The 22,909-nt window shown below is 40.4% G+C and overlaps 1 protein-coding gene across 5 annotated transcripts in view; it reads left to right on the top strand.

Moving 5' to 3' along the window:
• Positions 1 to 22,535, top strand: part of hipk2 (homeodomain interacting protein kinase 2) — a 62,189-nt gene extending 39,654 nt beyond the window's left edge. For 2 of the 5 annotated variants that reach the window (XM_049722278.2, XM_049722274.2), the window contains exons 3-15: positions 1,239 to 1,362; positions 2,890 to 3,009; positions 3,817 to 3,903; positions 7,848 to 8,032; positions 8,143 to 8,305; positions 10,386 to 10,611; positions 11,095 to 11,216; positions 14,039 to 14,169; positions 15,526 to 15,708; positions 15,813 to 16,136; positions 16,714 to 16,961; positions 17,052 to 17,206; positions 17,576 to 22,535. In XM_049722278.2, the coding sequence (XP_049578235.1) occupies positions 1,239 to 1,362; positions 2,890 to 3,009; positions 3,817 to 3,903; positions 7,848 to 8,032; positions 8,143 to 8,305; positions 10,386 to 10,611; positions 11,095 to 11,216; positions 14,039 to 14,169; positions 15,526 to 15,708; positions 15,813 to 16,136; positions 16,714 to 16,961; positions 17,052 to 17,206; positions 17,576 to 18,040 (2,533 nt within the window). In that variant the 3' untranslated portion in view covers positions 18,041 to 22,535. The remainder of the gene's footprint in view (positions 1 to 1,238; positions 1,363 to 2,889; positions 3,010 to 3,816; positions 3,904 to 7,847; positions 8,033 to 8,142; positions 8,306 to 10,385; positions 10,612 to 11,094; positions 11,217 to 14,038; positions 14,170 to 15,525; positions 15,709 to 15,812; positions 16,137 to 16,713; positions 16,962 to 17,051; positions 17,207 to 17,575) is intronic. The other 3 variants (XM_049722277.2, XM_049722276.2, XM_049722275.2) reach the window with 3 other exon arrangements.
• Positions 22,536 to 22,909: the final 374 nt, after the last annotated feature.

Below are 22,909 nucleotides of genomic sequence, written 5' to 3'. Positions count from 1 at the left end.
TTGCTCGAGTACCTGCTTTACTGCTGCCCTGGTAACGAGGCTCTTTTAATTCCCCTTTTGCCAGTATTGCCTGTTTTTGTTTTTCCTGTTGTCTGGTTTATATACCTAATAAAATGGCAAATGTACGAATTGAAAATATCTGGGGTTAAATAATTTTGCAGCAAATTTGAATAATGATGCTTTAGATGTGTAGTTTTTAATTGAATATGCTTATGTTGTCGATTTATTTATTATGTTGGTGTAGATCTACACTACCTTAAACCAATGTCATTTAGCAAGGCCAGCTATCATTGGAAATCTAAATTGACTTTGGATCACATTCCCATCCATGCCTCTGAAGTCTAGTAACATCCAATTGTTTTAATGGTCTATGTTTCCATGGTTATCAACAGTAACGAATATCAAGAATATTTAAAATGTCAAAACTGATAAATGGGACAAGAAATGTAACACAAACACACACGCAACTGGAGTTTTGAAACAGTTCAGGACTACTGTGCATTATGACTCCACTTTGGTCTATTTATCTCATTAAACTGATCTTTGTGCACCACTTTATGTCTGTATTGGGAAAAGCCCATGCATTTGAGACATTGGCACAAACATAATGGAGCCAACTAAAAGATGGAGATAATGTCAGTGAATGCACGAGAGAATATTAAAGTTGGGTGCACACTGGAAAAATGGTTCGAATTTCAGCCTGACACTCAGGAGGTCTTGGTTTGATTCTCTTTTGGAACATCTTTGATGAGAATTTGCATGTACTCCGGGTTGTCGATTAATTTTGGATAATTGTCTTGTTTCTCTTCTTATTGCCTGGCCAGTATTTAGACGATTGTTTCTACAAAAGACTAAACAATACATACTTGTAATTTGAAAGATACCCTTTTTTCCTGATTATAACGTGTAGTTTTGTCCAAAGATGAGGCTCTTAATTTGTATTTTGGGAAATACTGTACTGGACAGCTCCCTTTTCTTGGTCTCAATTTTTACGACCTGCACTTGGCGTCTCTTGACAAGCTCACATTAAGTGTGAAAATAAGCTCTTTGCATGGCTGGCGCTCCTGTCACACGTGTGTCTCTGAGACACAGCTCATATTTTTGTCAGTAACAAGAGTTCTATTATGGTAGCACCAATTCTCTCTAATGTGATCACACGTAATATAATGAGAAAAAGGTAAAAAGGAAACTGTTATTTTGATGTCTGTCTAAATGAATGTTTACTCTTCTTCACACAGAGCGCCAGAAATCATCCTGGGCCTGCCGTTCTGTGAGGCGATAGACATGTGGTCCCTGGGCTGTGTGATTGCTGAGCTCTTCTTGGGATGGCCGCTGTATCCCGGCGCCTCAGAGTACGATCAGGTACAGATAGACCGATGAGAGTTTTTTTTTTTAGGGATGATACCAATTATTAGTGATGAAAGAGGGCGATGATTGATATTTGGAGCAGAGAGTATTGCTGTTATAATTTTCAAAAATACCAACTCCAACTCTTGAAGGTGGAGTCAATTCAAAATACAATAAAGAGTTATATGCGGTCCCACTAAACACAGTATTCTGATTAATATCTTCTTTCTGGTATACGAATTAAGCAACAGAATGCAGCTGTTTGTACATCTGTTTGTATCCATCACTGGGGGCGTGGGCATTCTGCTCCCTGCTGCATACTAAAAATGACAGGTTTTACGAATTCAGTTATGCAAAGTGGGCAAGCTAAGCCGTGATTGGTTGTTGCCTGAGCAACTATGACGTGATGTCATTTTGAGTCAACAGCACGTGGCAAAATGGCCACACTCATGAGATGAATAAAAATGTATTTTGATGCTTAATTCCTATTCAACAAATACAGCAGAACACTGGTACCAAATTTAGACTTGTGGAGCTGCAAATAACAAGAACAAGTCAAATAATGTTGTTGCTGTTTTTTTTGGGTTTTTTTTTAATAATGACTTCCACTTGAACTTTGTCTTTAAGCATATATTTATTGAACACCTTTATTAGAAATGTTCTGTTTTTTTTAAATCTTCTTAAAACACTTCTTAATATTGTTGTTTTATAATTCTAACAAAAAAATATAAATAAATAAAAGATGCAGGGAGCTCCCGGGATCATCAGGATGTCTCAAAAAGTTAAATAAAAGCTTAAACAATAGCTCCCTATTATTTTCTAAAATAAATTAGGTTTTTCCTAATACAAAATAACTGAAATGGTAAACTTACACTTTGTTCAAAAAAGGTTTCCTAGGTCAGCAGCATCTTATAAAATTAACTGAGCATTTAAAAACACAGAAAGTTAACACAAAAAAATAGAAACTTTAACACATTTTAAATTAATCTCGTATGGGTTATCAGACTTTCTTAACAGGGTGCTGATAATCTACCCGGCTAATAATTGGACCATCACCACAACCAGGTATTGGGGCCTCAGTTGGCTTTACATGCTTGGATGTTGCACACACTTCAGAAGCATTCATACATTCATGCTTGTCAAGGTTTTTTTAAATTTTTTTAATTTTTGTTATTTTTATTTTATTTTATGGCTTTCCTCAGTCCCCACAACAGCCCCTTATGATTCTTGCACGTCCGCCTGTTTATAGGAACATATGCCACAGTGCCACTTGTCCAATTAGTGGGCCTCTGTGCTCCAGAGCGAGACATTGCTGAATTCCCTCAATCTGAATTAACGGCAAGACCGTGACAGAGTTTTGCTTCAATGCCAAACTTGCCAGATTCAACGCGAGCTAGGCAGAATGTCTCATTCGTAAATCTTTTCTACTTTGGAATTGTTCATCGGATCCTTTGAATGTTTCCTCAATTGGTCCGTATTTGTCCTCAAACGACAGAAAAAACTTCCCCCTTGAAATCTTGTCTTTTTTCTATTATCTTGAAGATCCGGTACATCTCACAGACTCAGGGTCTGCCTGCAGAGTATCTGTTGAGCGCAGGGACAAAGACCACCAGGTTCTTCAACAGAGACCCTGACTCCACCTATCCTCTGTGGAGACTTAAGGTAAACCCAAATTCACCTGAAATCATGAACAACGTCCTTTCACAGACCGGTCTCAAGGATGTCTCATTCTCACTGAAGTAATACTTCACAATGTGTGCATTCATTCTTGTTAAATTAGAAAAATGGAGATAAAGGCTTGTATGGTTGGAACAGGGTGTGTTACGGTATTCATATCCACACAAGCTGTCTTATCCTGAAAACTTCTTATCATTCTGCCTCATTGTGAAGTGTTTTTTTTGTTTTTCAGACCAAGTTCTGTGAAAATAAGTTATGTAGAAGTAACTAGCCATGAGGTTAAACAGAGGTGTTTTTCTTTCTGGTACATGAAACTGCCTATGTACCAGTTTTGTGGATATATCCATTTGACTTTTCCTCAAAAGGAAATAAATGTTTTTCTTTAGCTTTATTTTAAATGGCATGATATACAAAAGAGATAATAATTGTTCAACTCGATATTTCAAGAATGTTTTTACTGTATTACCAGATGCAACACATGCACTTATAAACATTCAGCGCAAACTTGAATGCAAGCAACCTGCATGAGGTGTTGAGTCATTCCGATGGCCTACTGTATGTACATATATGACTAATTTTATATATTGGCTCCTACATTTGCATTTGTTTCCCCACCAATCGTAGGACTGTTAGATGAGTTTGTATGTGACCCCAGGGTTGCTCAGTGGGCAAGCTGTGTCCTGCTGTACATCAGCAACATGAGGCTATAATGAGTCACATATAAATAGTGCAGGTCTAAAGGGGAAGCATGTTGAGGGTTTGAGAGGAACATCTGCTTTATGTCTCCCACAGACTCCTGAGGACCACGAGGGAGAAACAGGGATCAAGTCCAAAGAGGCGCGCAAGTACATCTTCAACTGCTTGGATGATATGGCTCAGGTATGTGGTTGCAATACCACAGAGCACAACTTGTACCACACATGACAGCCAAAAATATTAATAATAATAATAATAATGATATATTGTGCATTTACAAATACCTCACTTGAGTAATGTTTTTTTTTTCCCATCACATTTCTAAGATTTGGATTCAGTTCATCTTGCCACAGAAAAAGCAAACTTAGCTGGTTTGTATTTTCCCCACAACTAAGTGGTATCCCGTGAATTTTCTGTAACGTGTTTGAAATCCTGATCCAAATGGATTGGTGACGCTAAAGAGGGAAATGGAAAAAAGTAGGAAACCTCTTTATTTATGCTGTTACTAAAATCCCCCAGGTCTTCGGAACAGGAAGTGACTTGTAATATATATTAGTGCCATTTAACCTGTTAATATATACTGTCCCTTTGCCTTACAAATCCCAGTGAACGATGATGGGAAACTTCACATGTCGCCATGACATTTTGAAAGGACATGCCTGACACTGAGATGATAGTATTTGTTTGCTCTCGCTCAGCCAAATACTGCTTCTGCTACCAGATACAACAAAGGGAATGGAAAGTTACAATATTTTTCCCAGGCCCCTTTGTGTCTGTGTGTCTCTCTGTCTGTCTGTCTCTCTCTCTCTGTTTCTCTTTTCTCTCGCTCTCTCTCCGTCTGTCTCTCTCTCTCTCCACAAGTCCTGTCTGATCACTATGCTGCTTGATTCTGCCCCTGATAACGACAAAGCTGGTGAGCTATTTGCTTTGAAATATGCTCATCTTGATGCACAAGCAGCTGCGGCCTCTGGAAGCTGTCCATGTGGGTACATGCAGGTACATAAATGAAGGGGACAATTATGGCTGTCCAGTTGGGCCCATGGCGGCTCTGAGTCCTGTCTCGAATAACACGCTCTCTCGTACAAGATTTTATCACTGTCCGGGTTTGTTAAATTCACAGTTGCCATGCAAACACGACCCCGCAGCACGTAGATCAATGAAGGCAACCTGCATGGGTGTTGATACCCCCCCGGCTCATCTCTGTGTCCTATGCTACGAACTCGGTCACCCGTTTTCCTCTCACTGTTGTAGCCCCACTCATCTTACTATGAAAACACAGAGGAGATAAAACTGAACATGCGTAATGTGGGAAAAACCTGCCTGCTTTGCAGCATCTCACGATATCCTCCCCGTATAAACAAGTCAGTATTGTGGACATCTGTCCCTGCGTATATAATGGATGATATAGCTCAAGGCCCTGAACGACAAGAGGGCTGCAGATGCCAGGAAGATAATGAACCGCCTTGTGTTTGTGGGAAATGTGGTGAGGAATTAGTCCCATGTATCTAACTTGAGTCGATCTGAGACCATCGAAAGGAAATGAACTGATATAGATAGGGCGGAACTCCCATCGCACTCAGGGCGCCCGTGCTTCAAAATCTCTTCAGTTGTTGTTTTCTACAAGTTACAACAGAAATAGTGTAGCTGAAATAGATCACTGCCTTGAATTATTTCATGACTGTTTTTGTCAACTAGTGTAGGGCTGAAGGGCTGCTAAAATAGTCACTTCAAATGCTCTGTCAGGTTAAAGTCTAAAATAATATTAAATAAATATGCCTGGTGCTATAATTTGTGCTTGTTTCTAACCATGATTTTGAGTTTGAAAGTATTATTGCAATGGTGTAGAACTTGTCACTATTTCCTTCTTCCGTACCTAAAGTATGATCCTTGTACTTTTTCACAACAATGCAAATAACGTACAATGAAGTGCCTTTTGCCTGTGCAGCTGAGGTGGTATCCATTCACATTACTGCTCCCCAACTCACTCCTCTTCTTCATGTATTCAGTAATGTAACATTCAATAATGTGCATTTCTGCTCATTTGCAACTAGGTAGCAGCCGCCACAACTTTTATAACTCTCATACGTAGTTGCAACTAATTCACATATATGATAAAAAAAAAAAACAGCAAAGCTTTGGCTTCCTTATGCGCACTCTCTTTTGGTGCTCTGGTTGCTTCTGTTATTCTCATCACTCTTTGACAAATTTAGTCGAGCTTGCGAGCCACATACAGGTCAGCATACAAGGGGGCACGCTTCGTCGCGCATCTCCTTGGGTGTTGTGCGGCCCATCTGCCAGCTCTGTCTTCACTCCTGAGTGGCATGTCAGTGCTCCATGAGACACAGATGTGCCTCCATTCAACAGATGTTCACACGCAAGGCCAACATTTCTCCTCCTTGTGGCCATCTTGGCCGTATTTGTAACTTGATTCAAAATAGACTCTGCACATCTCATTATGAGGCACTAAATCAGTATTGTTTTGTGAGCTAATTAAATGATTATCTTATTGAATAATATATATTATGGTTAAATAGATGGATTTTAAAATGAAATTTCACATGGTCAATGCTCAGTTTAACATTATTAACCAGCTCTGCATGTGCACCTTTCCCAAAGTTACAGACAACACAATCATCCCTCACCTCATTCTGCAGATTACTCCTTTATCACTACAGAGAGGTGTGGTCTCATACGCTGAATAACATGTATGGAGGAAAGAATTGCATCAGATTTGCGGTGGTGACTGGCAGCACATCTGATAGCCCCTGAAGCAGGCCTGCAGATAAGCGCTTGTTGCTTTATGAAATCAGACCTGTTCCTCTGCATGTCACAGTAAACAAGACTGCCTGTCTGCTCCCAATGTCCTCACACTGCCTGACAATCTTGTTGGCTTTAACAAACAGCAGCTATATCATGACCTTGGCGCTTGTTTAAACACAGGGAATGAGGCATGGCAAGTCCAATCTTTTCCGTGTTGTTTAGTGTGCTTGTTGGCAGGGTGCAAAGGATTTGTAATAAAATAATTACCTCACTAACGAGGTTATGTTTTCATTGACATGACTTCATCTATTTGTTTGTTTTTATATGTAATGGGAACAGTTCCATCAAAGTGGAGTGAGAAATAATCATAAAATGTGTCATTCCTTTACCGGCTCTCACCCTCTAAGTGAGACCGCCATAGACCTACCTGTGTTTCTGAACAAGATAAGTGGCAGAGAATGGATGGCACGTTTAGCAGTATGTTAATTAAACGTCAACACAAAAGGGGAAAAAACATGTTTGGATGCTTCTGTGACACCTCATCAGATCAGTTCTTCATCTTGCTGTGCTTATGGTGGCTCCTATCAACTAAAAAAAAAAAAGGTCTGGGTTTATCTAGCGACACACATTCTGATCCAAGGGACAAGAAGATTTTGCCGAGGTCAAACATTCATGTGTTTGAAGATCAGAGTAAAATGTCCATTGATTTGAAATTCCAGGTGAGCTTGCGTCTCGTCATGGAACTAGCAGATCTAATTAGGTGGACAAAATGATCAGTTTTCCGCTCAGTGAAAACAACTTGTTCTGGCTGCTTTGTGGCTCCAGGTGCAAGACACAAGACCCACTAGTTCCCCGCTTGTTAAATCAATGCATGTTTTCCATGTTGCTTTGCATGTGAGCAGGAACAAGCTGCTTGGCTGCCATAGCATTCAGACCCAACTTCAGCTGCAAGGTTTAAATACAGATTGAGTGTGATGCTTTTCAACATATTTAGTTTTACTTTGTTGCGTCAGCTTTTTTATCACAGAATGGTGTCCTTTGTAGAGGACACCCCCCCCCCCCCCCACACACACACACACACTAATAAAACTTTACATTTTCATTTTCTTTTTTCTTCCGCATTAATTTTATCACAACTCAGGAATGAATATACTGTGGCACTACAAATTGCAGCCAAACTGTTTATAATGTCACAAGGCCTGATGACACCTGAACTGATAAGGGTGCAGATTTTTGCAAGTATTTTTCCACTATGGGAAAAATATCAGGGGGGGGGGTTCTCTTCTGTTTGCAAAGAAACATGACAGAAACCTCCCACATATAATCAAGCATGCATGCTTGACTGTGCCGTTATTTGCTGCCTGCAGGTGAACATGACGTCAGATCTGGAAGGGAGCGACTTGCTGGCAGAGAAAGCCGACAGGAGGGAATTCATCGATTTGTTAACCAAGATGCTCACCATCGACGCAGACAAAAGAATCACAGCTATTGAAACACTCAACCACCCTTTTGTTACAATGTCGCATCTTCTCGATTTCCCGCACAGCACTCAGTACGAGCTCTTCTTGTTTCTATTTACCTAATCACATTCTTGAATGGCGTAATGGCAGCTGCCAATCACAAAACTATGCTCATTCCCTCTGTGTCTCTGTCACTTTGTAGTGTGAAATCATGCTTCCAGAATATGGAGATCTGTAAGCGGCGTGTCAACATGTACGACACGGTCAATCAGAGCAAGACGCCCTTCATCGCCCATGTGGCACCCAGCACCTCCACCAACCTCACCATGACCTTCAACAACCAGCTCAACACTGTGCACAGCCAGGTGATACGCAACGCCTAATTTGTCCTTTGTCTGTCACACGACAATGACAAGTACTTTATGTCGCGGCAATGTGTTTTAGGAATACTCTATTGTAAATAAGCATATTGTAAATACAGTGTTGAAAATCCACCGGCACACATGTGCATGCTGTCACTTAGCAATTAGTTTCCTCAGTTGGCCAGTGAAGTCCATGTTTTAGCCCCAGGGCTCCCCCTACTGTTTTTAAATAGAATATTCTTTTGGACCACTACTTAGAATGATTACGAATCGAGGGCCATTAACTTGTTTTGTATTTTTACCTCACGGTGACTTAATTAGAAGCTAAATATGGCATGGGAATGTAAACACTACCAAAACCACCAGTCCATGTATTACTTCATCATTTTTGCATGTGTAGATGCAATGCATACAACATCTAAGTAGCATTGGTGTCTACACAAACACATGACAAAAATTCTTGATTACCTACCCAGTGATCTGGAGTTGCAATAGATTCAAGATTTTTTTTTTTATTCGCCATGTTCAATAGTATTGCCTGAGATGCTGTTATTAGTATTCCAAGTTACATATGCAAATGGCTTTGAAGCTGTCATTTAAAGCCATACATGGTGATGGTGCACAAGACCAGCTGTTTGCCTCTTATTTCCCGTGTGTGTGCACATTTTCTGGCCTACGATCCTGCCTTTCTGCTTGTATATCTGTCTAGCTGCATTTCTGTCTGCCGCCAGGTCCTACGGGATTGTCACAAAGTGCTGATTGCACACATGACAAGGCCTGCTTCCTGCTTATCTTGCATTCTGAAGCTTTGAGGCCTAAAGAATCCTTTTACCCTGGGCTTCGTCTCCTTTCCTCCTCTCTCGTTCCTGTCCTCCTCGATCTTCTTTACTTCCCTCCATTTCCCTGGATTAATCTTGCGGCTTCCGTATGGGCCTGCAATCACAACTGCTGACTTTTGACTTTATCAGGCTTTAAATTCTAAATCCAAAATCTCTTTAGCCAATGATTTTGATGATATTTTTATTTTCAATTAGATCCAAGCATCTTGCTCACACTGCGTAGGACACAACGCTGACCCCGTTTTTGATTTAATTTACACAGATTAACCGGTCTTTAATTGTTTTGATTTTACAAAGGGATGATTAATTTGCAAAGCAGAACATCTTTGCCTTGGATTTAGTAGCTTCTTTCACAGGTTTATGATGAATGTCACAGTGCCATATTGATTTTGCTCCCTCCCCTTGTATTCATCAAGCACACTCAAGAGAGCAAATGAAACATGAAAATGCTGGCTATGTATTTCTCTTCACCCATAGAATGCATGGATAATGGAAAGGCGAACGCTTGATGGATGGAACTCAAATATTGTACACAAACTGAGCAAAAAGTGCCCCGATTATTTGTTTGATTCTGGGATGTGTCCAGGGATGTATAGAATTCCACACGTCTTATTTATGCTCACGTTTGGCTGGATAAGAGGAAGAAGATTACATAACTGATGAATGGCTGTTGGAGGTGGAAAAATGACTCTTGTCAGCCATATTGATTTGTAGCCCGCGACAAATTTCCTAGCAGCTCATTATAGAAACGCATTGTCATTTGGGATCTTTTTTAAACAGACATTCGAACCAATGGAATTCAACATTTGTCATGCATAATGTTGCATTGTTTAAAAGAAACATGCAGCATGTAAAGCGGCGGTCTACTTATTTGATTGTGTAGTTTATTTATAGCTGAACTACTGTTGCGCATCACACTATTCTAGTCTGAGAAAAAAAATGAAAACGTTTATTCATCACTATATTGATTGAGTTTAAACACAACGTGGTGCTCCAATTATGCGAATGAGTTTCCTATTTTGTGCACTAATTGCCTGTCATTATTCCATCAAAATACATTTAAAATCCCAGTCTGAATTGTTTGTTGGTTTCCATCAATGCCTAGCAATTCAACTTCTACTGAAGGTGTGATTGTGCCTCCTTTTCTTTATTGTTTTTCCCACCTTTAAGCAATTCCACTTGCTATCCCCATGAATGTCACCCTCTCATTTTTTTTTTTCATTTTGATCCCATCATTCCTTTAGGCCACCAACCTGGCTCCCTCCTCCACCAACAATTCCACCCTTTCCTTTGCGAGTCCCGATGTCTCCATACTAAATTACCAATCTGCACTCTATCAGCCCTCCGCTGCCTCTTTGGCAGCCGTGGCCCAAAGGAGCATGCCCCTCCAGACGGGGGCTCCTCAGCTCTGCGCTGCCCGGCCTGATCCCTTCCAGCAGGCGCTCATCGTCTGTCCTCCTGGCTTCCAAGGTAAAAGAGGCCGTAGCCATCAGAATGCGAGGCATTTGGAGATCTTAAGACAAAACACCACACATTTGCAATGTGGTTGTTATGTGAAATCTGGAAAGTTAAAGCGGCCACTTAAAAGTAGCAATTAATTTTGGACTCCACCTATTTTTTTTTTTAACTAGTAAAATTTGTGCTGTTTTGATCAGTTTTTGTGTTCTCCCTTGTGTGAAGATGGGCCCTTTTTGGCATGTTTGCTTAGTTTGCTCCTATCAACATCTACCCCATGATAAGTTGAAAGCTAAGGCAAGAAATTAATTTGCACTGTCAAAGTTGCTCCCACAAACAATTTTGCTTTGAAGGACTTTTATTTATCATTTGATTTATGTTCTGTAAAATATTTGTCCGTAATTAAAAACACAATTTTTGCCTTATGATATGAGTTGCTAAATGTACACATTTATATTACAATTTGTTGACATCCTGTTTGTTTCTGCTCTTTCACAGGACTGCAGGCATCGCCTTCCAAGCACAACAGTTACTCCATGCGGATGGAGAATCCTGTTCCCATAGTGACGCAGGCCCCTGCCGCCCAGCCTCTGCAGATCCAACCAGGCCTCCTTACTCAGGTACAAAGGCATTCAATTTTAAATTATACTAATATACACTATGTGGGCAGAAGTGGGCCATTCCACCTCCAGAAGGCTAAAATAGACGATAATAAAAAGTTACTGTTACATTATTCCTGCACTTCTGGGAAGACTTTTGCAATTTTTTCCAATTATTCTGAAAAACATGAAATTAGAGGTCAGTGATTTTGGGCCTCACGGCCGTCAGATCTTGTTTTAGTTCATCCCGTAGGGTGATTGAAAAGGCTGAACAAGAAATCTTTGACACCAAACTTCTTCAACGGTGCGTCCGTGGACCTTTTTCATGCCATAATATCTTAATATTGTTTGTCCTTACAGTGTAAATGTAATAATTGAACTGCTTGACAGTTACTGATATTTTCAAAGAAAAAAATACCAGCATACAGTTTTGGAAACTGTCACCAAACTAAAAATACTATGGATAAAGGCTAGAAATGTTGATGGCCTGGTATATAGGTTAAAGTGTTTTTGTGCATCAGTTTCTCCCTCGCTCTTGGTTTCCCTCACTTGCTGGAGCTGATTACTCTTACCTGTCATAGGAAATACCGCTAAGAATGAATTTGAAATGTTCTCTCACTTCCATCACCACTGCAACTTTTTCCCTACGGAAATTTCCGGGAGGGCTTTAAATATCTCTGAGAATCTTGGGAGTTTGAAGCACTCCCTTATCTCCAGTTAATCATGCAATAGACTGGCATACAGACGGCAATGCCCTTGAGTGTGTGTGTGTGTGTGTGTGTGTGTGTGTGTGTGTGTGTGTGTGCGTGTGTGTGTGTGTGTGTGTGTGTGTGTGTGTGTGTGTGTGTGTGTGTGTGTGTGCATGCGTGCGTGTGTATGTGAATGTGTGTGTGTGAGCATGCCTGTGTTTCTATGGTGCCTTAATCTGTCAGATACCAAATGGTGATTAGCTCCAGGGTTGCTTTCGAATGAGCCGCTCTGAATTAGAGGCCTCAGAGGACCTTAAGAGGTCAGGGGAAGCTTGAATCAAAAGACCAGATAATTTATAGATTCACCAAATTCTTGAATACATAATGAATTTTCACTTAATTTAAATTACATTTATTGGTCCTTCAACTGTTGATTCTCACGCTGCTTGTCTGCACCTACTTCATACTCTGTCTATATAAATAAAGGCACAAGGTAGTCGTTAGCATAAGCAGATGGTTTATATGGGCATGCAGTACACTTAATAACTGCCGGTATGTGTGTATTCCTGTGTTTATTGCTTCACTGTGGGAGGTCTTGCTGGCTTGGTTTGATTGGTGCTGGCTTGCTTTCTCCCCACCTGTGCCTCAGCCCACACCTCAATGTGACCCACCCCCTTGCCCACTGTGCTCAGCTCTTAGAGTTTATGCCCCAACATTCAAGGGTGTGCACTGAGATGGCCCTAAAGCAGTGAACCAGGAAGACTAACAAAACCTTTATCTAGTGTAGGAATGCAGAAAATGTGGAAACAATCAGGGAGTGAGAGCTGTGGCTTACAGAGCCCCGAGGTGACAAAAGGGTTTTTACCCGGGGAGTGTTTGTCTGAGGTAGGAGGCAGCGGGCTGCTGATAGTGCTGGTGGGCTCTGTGAGCAAAATAAAAAAAAATAAAAAGTTTTCTTAACTGGGTTACCATTTCAGGGCAGACAGGCTGGTTACACAACATAGACGCCTGGTGAGAAAGGCATGTAGAGAGCCAGGAGTGGGAGGAGAGTAAGAGGAGGAGGAGTAGCAGATGGATGGATCTATTAGCTTGTCATAATGGCATGTTGGTAAATAGTCTTTGACATAAAAACGCCGGAATGTTCCATCAGAAATGACTGAGGAGGACTAAGCCCTCTGCAACCTCAGACTTTGAGATATGTAGGAAACATGCTCAGCCAAATGAATCCAAAATAAATAGATGAGGTTAAGGGTTATCATTTAAAAAACACTATATATTGTGTCTTGTGTGTAAATTAGCTGCTCTCCTACTTTCTCTTTTCTGAGTCTTCCTTTCACGTTGTTTAAATGTGCTTGCACTTGTAAATAGATGTGCAAGTGGTATTAAATGAACAATTCATCTACCCCGACATCCAAGTACTAATCAATAGAACTGCATTAAACTATTAGTCTTACACGGAGTATCACGCTCACGTAGGCAGACACGCAGGCATGCATACACACATACACACACAACAGCTGTTTCTCTTTTCCTTTATGGATGCAAAATACAAATCTCAATTCCAGTTGGGACAGTATTGTGTTGTGTAAAAGGTAAAGAAACAGTTATCTAATTAAGAAATCCTTTTTGATATAAATTTAATCAAATACACTGCAAAGACAAGATATTTAATGTTGAAACTCATAATTTTTTCCCCCCAAAAATTGATGCACACATTTTCAATTGGAGACATGAGAATGTTAAATTTCTTATATTTGTTGTGTGTTATATTAAATTCACGTCGACAAGTCATTGTGTTATTCACATTTTACACACGGTGTTTGTAGATGCTTTCACCATCTAAAAACTAAACTCTCAACTAAAGTATTTTCTATCCCAGGTGGATGCACATACACACACCAAGACCACAAGCAAACCTTCTTTCTAAAGTCCTGGTCTTACCTCTTAAGGCCAATTTTGTTGCTTTACCATCACTGGAATTCTTTGATTTATCAGACCCTTACAACTAATCATTCAAATATATCATGTATTCATGTTTCTTTATCAACTTTTCTCAATAGATGAACGTGTCTTCCTTTATTGTCTTTTTAATCTCCTCTTTCCCTTTGACCCCCCTTTTGTTTTCACTCCCTATTGTGTCTCTTCCTACCTCAGCAGGCTTGGCCCAGCGGCACCCAGCAGATACTGCTGCCTCCAGCCTGGCAGCAGCTCACTCACACCTCAGTTCAGCACGCCGCTGTCATTCCCGACTCAATGAGCAGTACACAGCCTCTCACCAACTGGAGGTAAACAGTATCAACGCCTCACTAAATTTTGAATTATTTCATAAATACACAAAAAATGTGCAGATGTTCTGGTTACTTTAAAACATCCCTCGGTTCCATTAAACCAGCATGTTACTTACACAGGGCTCATTATGCTATGAATTTTCCATCACATTACAAAACAATTGTTCGTTCACGTTTCCTGTTGTTCATTGTAAGACATTTACTTTGTGTTTTCACAAATAGACCAATGCTGTTTTTAATAATACTTCCAAAATCCCCAAGCTGAACTTCTTGGCAACAATTTACCTGAAATTTCCCAGAAATGTTCTGTCCTTTTGTCACCCAAACTGTGTCCCTCAGCAAACATGCTTTTGGCAGGCAGGTCACACTTTCTCTTTCAATAACATGAAAAAGTATCTCCAAACTTTGATTACTATCAAACACATAATAGTGTTCATGGCTGTTTGATGTCCCAAAGTAATATAAGAAGATGAAAAAGTGATAGAGTAGTTCAATATCTCCCTGACAGCCTATCTTTATCAAAACATAAGTGCGTTTATAAGTGCAGATTCACCCCAGGGAGATGGGCGAGATGAACATGATGCAACGCTATGGCTGTCAGTGAGGTGCCTTAACAAATGGATGGACTGATGTAAGAAGGCATTCAGTCAGGAGAAAAGCAGGATGTAGGTTTATAATGTGTATATGCGGAGTTGTTTAGCCTCATTCTCAAATGTCCATCCGTGATGACCCTCCCCAGTTACCCCCCAAGGTACCTCCTCTTCTCCTGGCTTGCTTCTTCTCCTTCCACTCCCAAGTAGCTACAATTAGAGACAATCAGGAAAGTGTTGCACTTCCTCTGCAGAGCTATCACTCCGCAGCTGGTGTCAGCTCCCTTTCTGCTCCGTAACTCACTTATTCCCTCTAATAAGCTTGTCCTCGTTTTTAAAAAGTTGCTACTGACATCTGCTGGCTCTTGAGGGGAAGAAAATACTACGGCACATAACGTGTGCTGTACAGGCTTCTTGTATTAAATTACATCTGCTTATAACTTTTCAGTTATGTAAGCACATAACAGAGTGTTTATGAAACTATCTTTAACTTTGAAATGCATGTTTATATGAAAATTTTTGTAATTTCAGTAGATAAGAGGGGCGAGGAATTGTAAAATTTTAAAATAAAAAGTTTACTTTTCTAAATCTGTTATTTTCTGTTTATATGTTATGTCTGACTAGCTAAGAAGAGGTATTTATGAAAGATATTCAATTCCATATGTCAGTATGCTTTTACAGGTGAAACGAATTTGTCTGTGGTTGTATCCTTTCTGTGCTCTTCTTTTAACAGTCTTGTTTGAAAACTGTTTTTCTGCTACAGGAATTCCCACCCTCATGGCAGCCATTACAATCCAATCATGCAGCAGCCAACCTTGTTGGCTGGCCACGTCACTCTACCATCCAACCAGACGCTCAATGTCGGAGTGGCACATGTTATGAGACAACCCTCGTCCAATAATAACTCATCTTCCAAAAAGAACAAACAGCATCAAAATTCTGCCAGGTGTGGGTTATCACATATACGTATATATGTTTGTATGTATGTTTTTGGTGCTTCGTATGTATGTTTTTGATGCTTACTTGTAATTCTATCTTTCTGCCTTAAAGGAACAATTCCGCCTACGAAGTGTCATCCACCCAGGCAGTGCTGTCGCCACAGCGTTCCAAGAGGGTGAAGGAGAACACGCCCCCACGATGCGCCGTGCTCCAGAGCAGCTCAGCCTCCATTTGCCCTCCACCGCAGGGCTGTGGGGAAGGTGGCTGGGGGACTATTGAGGCTGAGCTGGCTTCCAGCACCACCCGCAGCCATCCACACCAGCACCACGTCCCCAGACAAACCATCATCATCCCTGACACACCAAGCCCTGCGGTCAGCATCATCACCATAAGTAGTGACACAGATGAGGAAGATGACCACAAGCAAAATAATGGGTCAGTGCTGTCTTTGGAAGAAATTTAATAATTGCTATGATTATGTTTTCCTTATCGCTGCAAGTGCTGCTTTTGACAATTGTGAGCAGTTGTGTGTATTGGGAGAAATTGGGTACATTTGATTATAGGCATTACAAAATTTTCAAAGTCTACCATTATCTGGGAAGAGGCGAAGCTATCTCCCACAATTGCAATGTGAATCTTAGAGCACACAATGCTGCTGTTTTCTTTTACTGGTCCACCCTGATGTCATGCATTAAATCTATTTTAATGTTGTTCTTATAATTTAGAAATTTTCAATGATATATTGATGTTCTTTTATTGCAATTACAATACTGTGCACTTTGGGTATACTTGCCCAATCTAATATGATCCAATACAAGAGCTGTGTCAAATGTTCTGCTTTGTTGGGGGTAATATTGTTTTCTTTTGATTGCCTGTCAGAGCAATATTATAATTATTGAAGTTGCAGTTTGCTATCATATTAAAATACCCTCTAGTATTTGAGATCTCCGTATTCATCACTTGTACATAAGAATTGGTAGCCTAACCTTCTGTTCCATTGTATTTCCTCTAGCTCATCTTCGAAGCAAAGGAAGAATGTGATCAGCTGTGTGACTGTCCATGATTCACCTGACACCGACTGTTCCAGCAACAACAGCCCTTACACTGTGGAGTCCCGACCCGCCAATAACAACAACAGTTTTGACACAAAGACCACTTTACTGGACAACTACAACAACGGCAACCCGCGCACAATCATCATCCCCCCTCTTAAAACTCAAACCAGCGAGGTTGTGAATGAGTGTGAACGTTTGATGCCAGGTAACACGTCAAGTCACATCACGACAGTCTCACGTTTCTCGAAAGATGTCGCAGTCGCTTTTCTTAAAGTTTTCGCCTCCCTCTTTGCAGATACAATGAATCATCAGAATTCCGCTTACAAGTTCAAATCCTCCAATGGAGTGGTTTCCGGCAACACTCACATCCCAAGTGGTGTGACTGCATCATACAGACAGCAGCGCTCAGGGCTACACCCCCTCCAGCAGCAGCCTCTTAATCTCAGCCAGGTATAAAGACGCACTACTGTAAAAAAAAAAAAATATATATATATATATATATATGCACATACACACGTCTGAGATCTGAATTGAGAAGCTCGTATGGTACAGCTTCACATACAGTATATATACTCACTTGGCTGATGCCCAATCTTCTACACTGTTTTTGTCGACCATGCATTCAGGTCAATTAATCAGGACCTGAAACCCTTTAAAAAACCTTTGTGCCTTATCAGGACGTTTTGGTAAAGTCTGCAATTCCAATATAACCCTTTTGAAGGCCCTGGTTGAAGGCTCTCCGTGATCTCTGACACGTGATGTTAAAAACAGAAGAAAATGCAACTTTGCCATGGTGTCATCTTTCGCCCTCTCCTCCAGGCCCAGCAGCACATGGTAGCAGACCGAAACGGAGGTCATCGCCGCCAGCAGGCCTACATCGCCCCCACCATAGCCACTCAGGCCCCATACACCTTCCATCACAACAGCCCCTCCCACACGGGCAACGTGCATCCGCACTTGGCTGCCACGCACCTCTGCAGCCAGCCTCACCTCTACACGTACACGGGCCCTGCCGCTCTGGGCTCCAGCGGGACAGTGGCTCACCTGGTAGCGTCACAGGGCTCGGCACGCCACACGGTCCAGCACGGGAGCTATCCGCCAAGCATTGTCCACCAGGTTCCGGTCAGCATGGGTCACCGTGTACTGCCCTCACCTACTCTCCACCACAGCCAGTACCAGGCCCACTTTGCCCACCAGGCCTACATAAGCGCCTCGCCTGCCTCCACCGTCTACACTGGATACCCACTGAGCCCCACTAAGGTCAACCAGTACCCTTACCTCTAGAGAAGACACTGAAGAGGCTGACCTGGCACTGCTGCTTCCACGCACCAACCACCCTGAGCCCTATCGGCAGACCCTCAACCTCATTAGTGAACAGACACAGAGGACTTTGCAATCCTCATCCAACCGCCCCATATGACGTGAAGATATGACGGAGAAAAAGAAGGAAAAAAAAGATTCACAGTTCCTCTCTAAGGGATAGACAGCTCGAGAGTTTGATTAGAACGTTACATTTCAAGGTGATTTCTTTTCATTGTTTTTCTCCTAAAAGGGCCAGCCTTTCTTTTGTTTGATCTCTTTTTGCTCGACTTCGTTTGAAAAGTAATGTCCCATTAGTTTTACGAGGAAGTTTGAATTGTTTTTGGACAGTGCAGGATTTCAGACTTTTTTTTTCTCTTATTTGCCCATTTTAACTGTGGGAAGGGACTGCTGAACAGGGGTTACAGACTGGAAGTTCGGAATCCCAAGATGATTGGGAGAAGGTGAAATACGGAAACCTGCTGCTCTTCAAAGATACAAAATATATATATATATCGATGGCCTTGAACTGTCTTAATATTTTCACACTGTTGGTGTCGAGAAAAAAGAGAAGCGACTTCTTCCACTCCACCTTCACGAGCCAGAGGCTTCTGGAAATATATCCAATGGAAGACAACAAACTTTTCTAATGTATTTATAGGTATATTTCTTTTGTGTTTCTCAAAACTTCAGTTTTAGCTATAGGTGTCTTAGCTGGGCCCCATCCATAGAATGTAGCAGTCTGCACCCATTTGTTTCTAGAACTATCAAGAAACTGTCTTTCCTCAAACCAATAGATTAATTTGTTCCACTTTTATAATGTGATTGCACAATGTGGTTATGATGACATAGGCATGTACAACGTGATTGTGTGAGTGTGTGTGAGTGTGTGCGTGCGTGCGTGCGTGTCAGCTACTGTCAGCCATGTGTGTAGTCCACCTCCTTTAGGTTTTGTTCCCTCGTAGTGCCTTACAGATACAACAACACGATTTACTCCACTTGGAAAGTCACGCAAGTTGTGTTGTCCTGCTTTGATAGGCTTGTGATGGGACACATTAAGCCTCTTCCAGGTGTACGCTTTGCTCCCACTGCTTCTGTGTGGTCCTTAAAGACAGCGTACTTCAGATGAGGGTGATTCATGTCATTTCATTGGTTTGATGGAGCTGAGCTCTTTTCTCATGTGTGCATGAGATAACTTGCCAGGGGTATTTACCAAAGTTATTAATATTCATGATAGTTCTTCTAGTGTCGTTCTGAATTCAAATGCAAATAACGTATGTGGTGTAGCTGTAATAGCATGTTCTCAAAATAATTTAGTTGATTGTTTATAATCAAACATCACTGAAAAGTAGTTAATTGGAATAGAAAAAATAAACACTGATAGATTTATTGTATTTGCTACTCGCCTGGCCAAATTTGCGTTGAAATAATTTTATTTTCTGTCGAATGAGTATCTATTAGAATGACACAAGACAGTGGCAAAGGGAAAAAACACATCCATCATTCTAAATATTCTCTATTTGTACATTTTGAGTTGTTCCGAAATATTCTGAGCAAACACAACTTTTGCATCATTTCATACGATCTTGGCATATCTACAATATAATAATTCTAATCAACTATCAATTTCAAATGATTAAATATGGTTTGTGTTCTTGTTTTTCCCTGGTTCTATTTTTTTAATTTATTTATTACGAATTGGGGGGCTTGACAGAAAGTGATTGTGCCATGGTTGTGGGACGGAATTATGCAGGCGGAGAGATACAGAGGTCTCACCTGCAGCCAAGAGATGAAGTATGGAAGGGTACTGCATAGACACAAGTGAAGGGTTGGGGTGGGGCGGGGGTCGTTGGTTTTTAAGCACTGGTTTGTTTAGATAGAGAGTGAAGGAAACTCTATCTTTGGAATTGTACAATGGTAACAAGTTGGCACTGAGCAGGTTGATAGTAACACTGAGGCCGATTGGTTGGCAGGAGCCTGTACCTGATTGGCCATTTTTAACGCGACATGAACCCTTTTATTGCTGTCAGTGACATTATCCGACGGGATCTTACTGTAGGATATTGTGACTAGAAGGGTTGCATACACCTGGAAGGGCAAAGTTGAAACAAGTTCAGCGCAAAGCAGGTACACCACCTAGCCGATTGGGATAAACGCATTGAGAATCAACAAACAGGGCTGTCGCTTGTATTTGCTGCTTAATTTAACTTAAATTTCTTATTGCTGACGATACATACAGTCCACAGTGTCCGCATGAGAACACGTGCTGGTTTAGTGAAAGCTTTCCCTTCTTTATCCTACACACCATAGTACTTGCATTTGATGTGATTCTTTTATTATTATTTAACAATATTTGAACTTTTTTACATGGCTGTACATGTGTTTGTTTTGGTTAGAGATTGTTGCAATAATTCTTGTGGATGTTTCATCTGAGTGTGTGTTTCAATTCTGTCTCGCTCATTTCTACTATATTTACTATTCAGTGGAGGCGAGAAAAATTATGTCAATCATCAAATGGGACTTCATATGGGACGTTTATAATTTGAGGACCACTCTTTGGGTCAAAGGTAAACCATTGTTTCAAGAAAATTTCGTCCTCGTACTTTCTTCCTCAACACTCTCCTCAGACCCCACTTGTTCCAGCATGCAAACTACGTTGCTGGTTAACCATTTGTTAAGAATATATTACGCTATTCTCTTTTGGTTCCTTTTATAGCATCTGCCATCCTAAAGGCCATGAGCACACATACAAAAGGGAGATCCATTGAAATTGTTATCAAACAGACTACTGAAACATTCCACTGCTTGCGGGGATTTGCTATTTGGTATGCTCGACTGCTGTCCCCACCCCTGCCCACCTCTTCTCCGTTGAGTTCTCTGTTAAAATGTTCTGCGTCTCCCACCAAAGAGGTCACCTTGGCAACATGCATGCACAGCCACCGTAAGACACTCTCAGTCTTGCAATAATGCTGATTTCATGTTGAAATGCTTTCAAGTGCTTTTCTGGACATTTCTACAGCACCCCCTCTAAACAGCCATTTTACAGAACATAATCTGAATTTTAGATTTTTGTTTTTCCCTCCCCTTATGTCTCCCAAATATATAAATTAAGTTAATAATTTGACCTACAAATTTGATTGCCATTTATGCGATGTTTTTTGCAAACTAAGTTATGCAGTTCAACGGGGTGAATCAATTTAAAAACAAAGTGACCAACAATACCTTTAAAAGCATGAATACATGCACAATATGTACGTATGTGTCACATTTGACATCCGAAATAGCTTTGGATATTTATATGTCAATTTTGCAATAATTATACACCCAGTCTTCAGAAAAAGCGCATTTGTGAAATATGTACAATATCACTATCCTTGTGATTAGAGGTTCTATATTTTCTCAAGTTCTATAGCCAGCTAAGACATTGTGGAAGATAACTGTGTATGACGCTGTTTGTTGTCCATCATTTTGTTTCACATAACCAATGTTTTGTGTAGTATTATATAAGAAGGTGGGGATGACAAATGTGAGAGCATCGACGTAGGACGAGTGACCTTATGATTACCAAAATGTGCTTAAGTAGTGTGCAAATTATGTTAAATTTAGCATAGTCCTGTTTGGTTAGTACTGCCAAACTCCAAAGTTTTTAAGTGTCATTTAAATTTGAGAAACTTCTGTAAGGCAGTATTTCACTATTTTTTAAAACTTGGCTTACCTCCATTTAATTTGTCAAAATGTTCACGTATAAATGTTTGGTGAAACACTGAGAAACATTCCAATGGGGATGGCATTATATGTCACACAATTAACATGATCATTTAAATTGGAAAAGTTGCGAATACTGCAATTTTAAGTGCTTTAGTGTCTAATATGTTTTCATTTTTCTTCAGACCCTTATTTGTTTTAGATTGAATCTTGTGTGGGTTAGTTATAATCTGTAATCCAGAATTTAAAATTCATGATTCTAATCTACATTTTAAAACCATGTTGACCCCCCCAAAAAAAAAAAAAAAAAAAAAGGCAATGATAGTTGTCATGTTTAAAAAGTCACCAAAGTGAAATTTTAAGTGAAACTAAATACTTATATACAAATGGAAGACAAATTAGGGTGCTGTTATGAGACAAAAATGATGACCAACCCCAAGAGCAGTACACGCAATTCAAACTACTTGAGAAACCCATTTTTGTCCAAGAATTGAAATTATTCAGTTTGAAAGTTCATGTGTGTTGCAGTATTTCCTTGTACACTTCTCTTTTTATTGTTTTTTGAATTGTTTATTGGAATATGCTGTCTCATTATTTTTTATTGTCATGATTATTATTATTTGTTGATGTAGTGCTCTGTGTATGCCATGCTCTCTAGCGTGTTCTAATTAAGTATGTGATTAGGATGGATACTTTACTGGCTTTAGAGAGTGTTTAAATGAATATAATGACAATGAGAAGGATTAATTAAAACACCCTAACCAGTTGCTACTAAGCGCTTGTGTTACTATTATGACATTGTGTGCTTCTGTTAATCATTTTCGTTGTAGAAAAATGGAGTGGATTTTTATTAGGCTATGGGAAACTAATTGTATTGGTCCAATAGAAGACTAGTTATTTGAAATGTCCTCTTTACTAACAGTAGGGTAGGGGGGAGGGGGGGGGGGGGGGGGGCACGCAATCTGGTAAACTATGTTATAGCTTGTTATTCACTGTTACTTTTGATCATTTTTTCGGTCTCCGAGGTGAATCGAGTTATTAATGACAATTTGTATGCTCACATATGCATATTGTATATGTGGAGAAATGTAATCACACTTTGTCTTGGATTTACAATAAACTGTTAAGTCACATGAGTTTCTTGCGCGT

Source organism: Syngnathus scovelli, chromosome 6 (assembly GCF_024217435.2).
Source record: "Syngnathus scovelli strain Florida chromosome 6, RoL_Ssco_1.2, whole genome shotgun sequence".
NCBI classification, from domain to species: Eukaryota; Metazoa; Chordata; class Actinopteri; order Syngnathiformes; family Syngnathidae; genus Syngnathus; species Syngnathus scovelli.
Note: the sequence above shows the minus strand (reverse complement) of the source record. Positions and strands in the feature narration are given on the sequence as shown.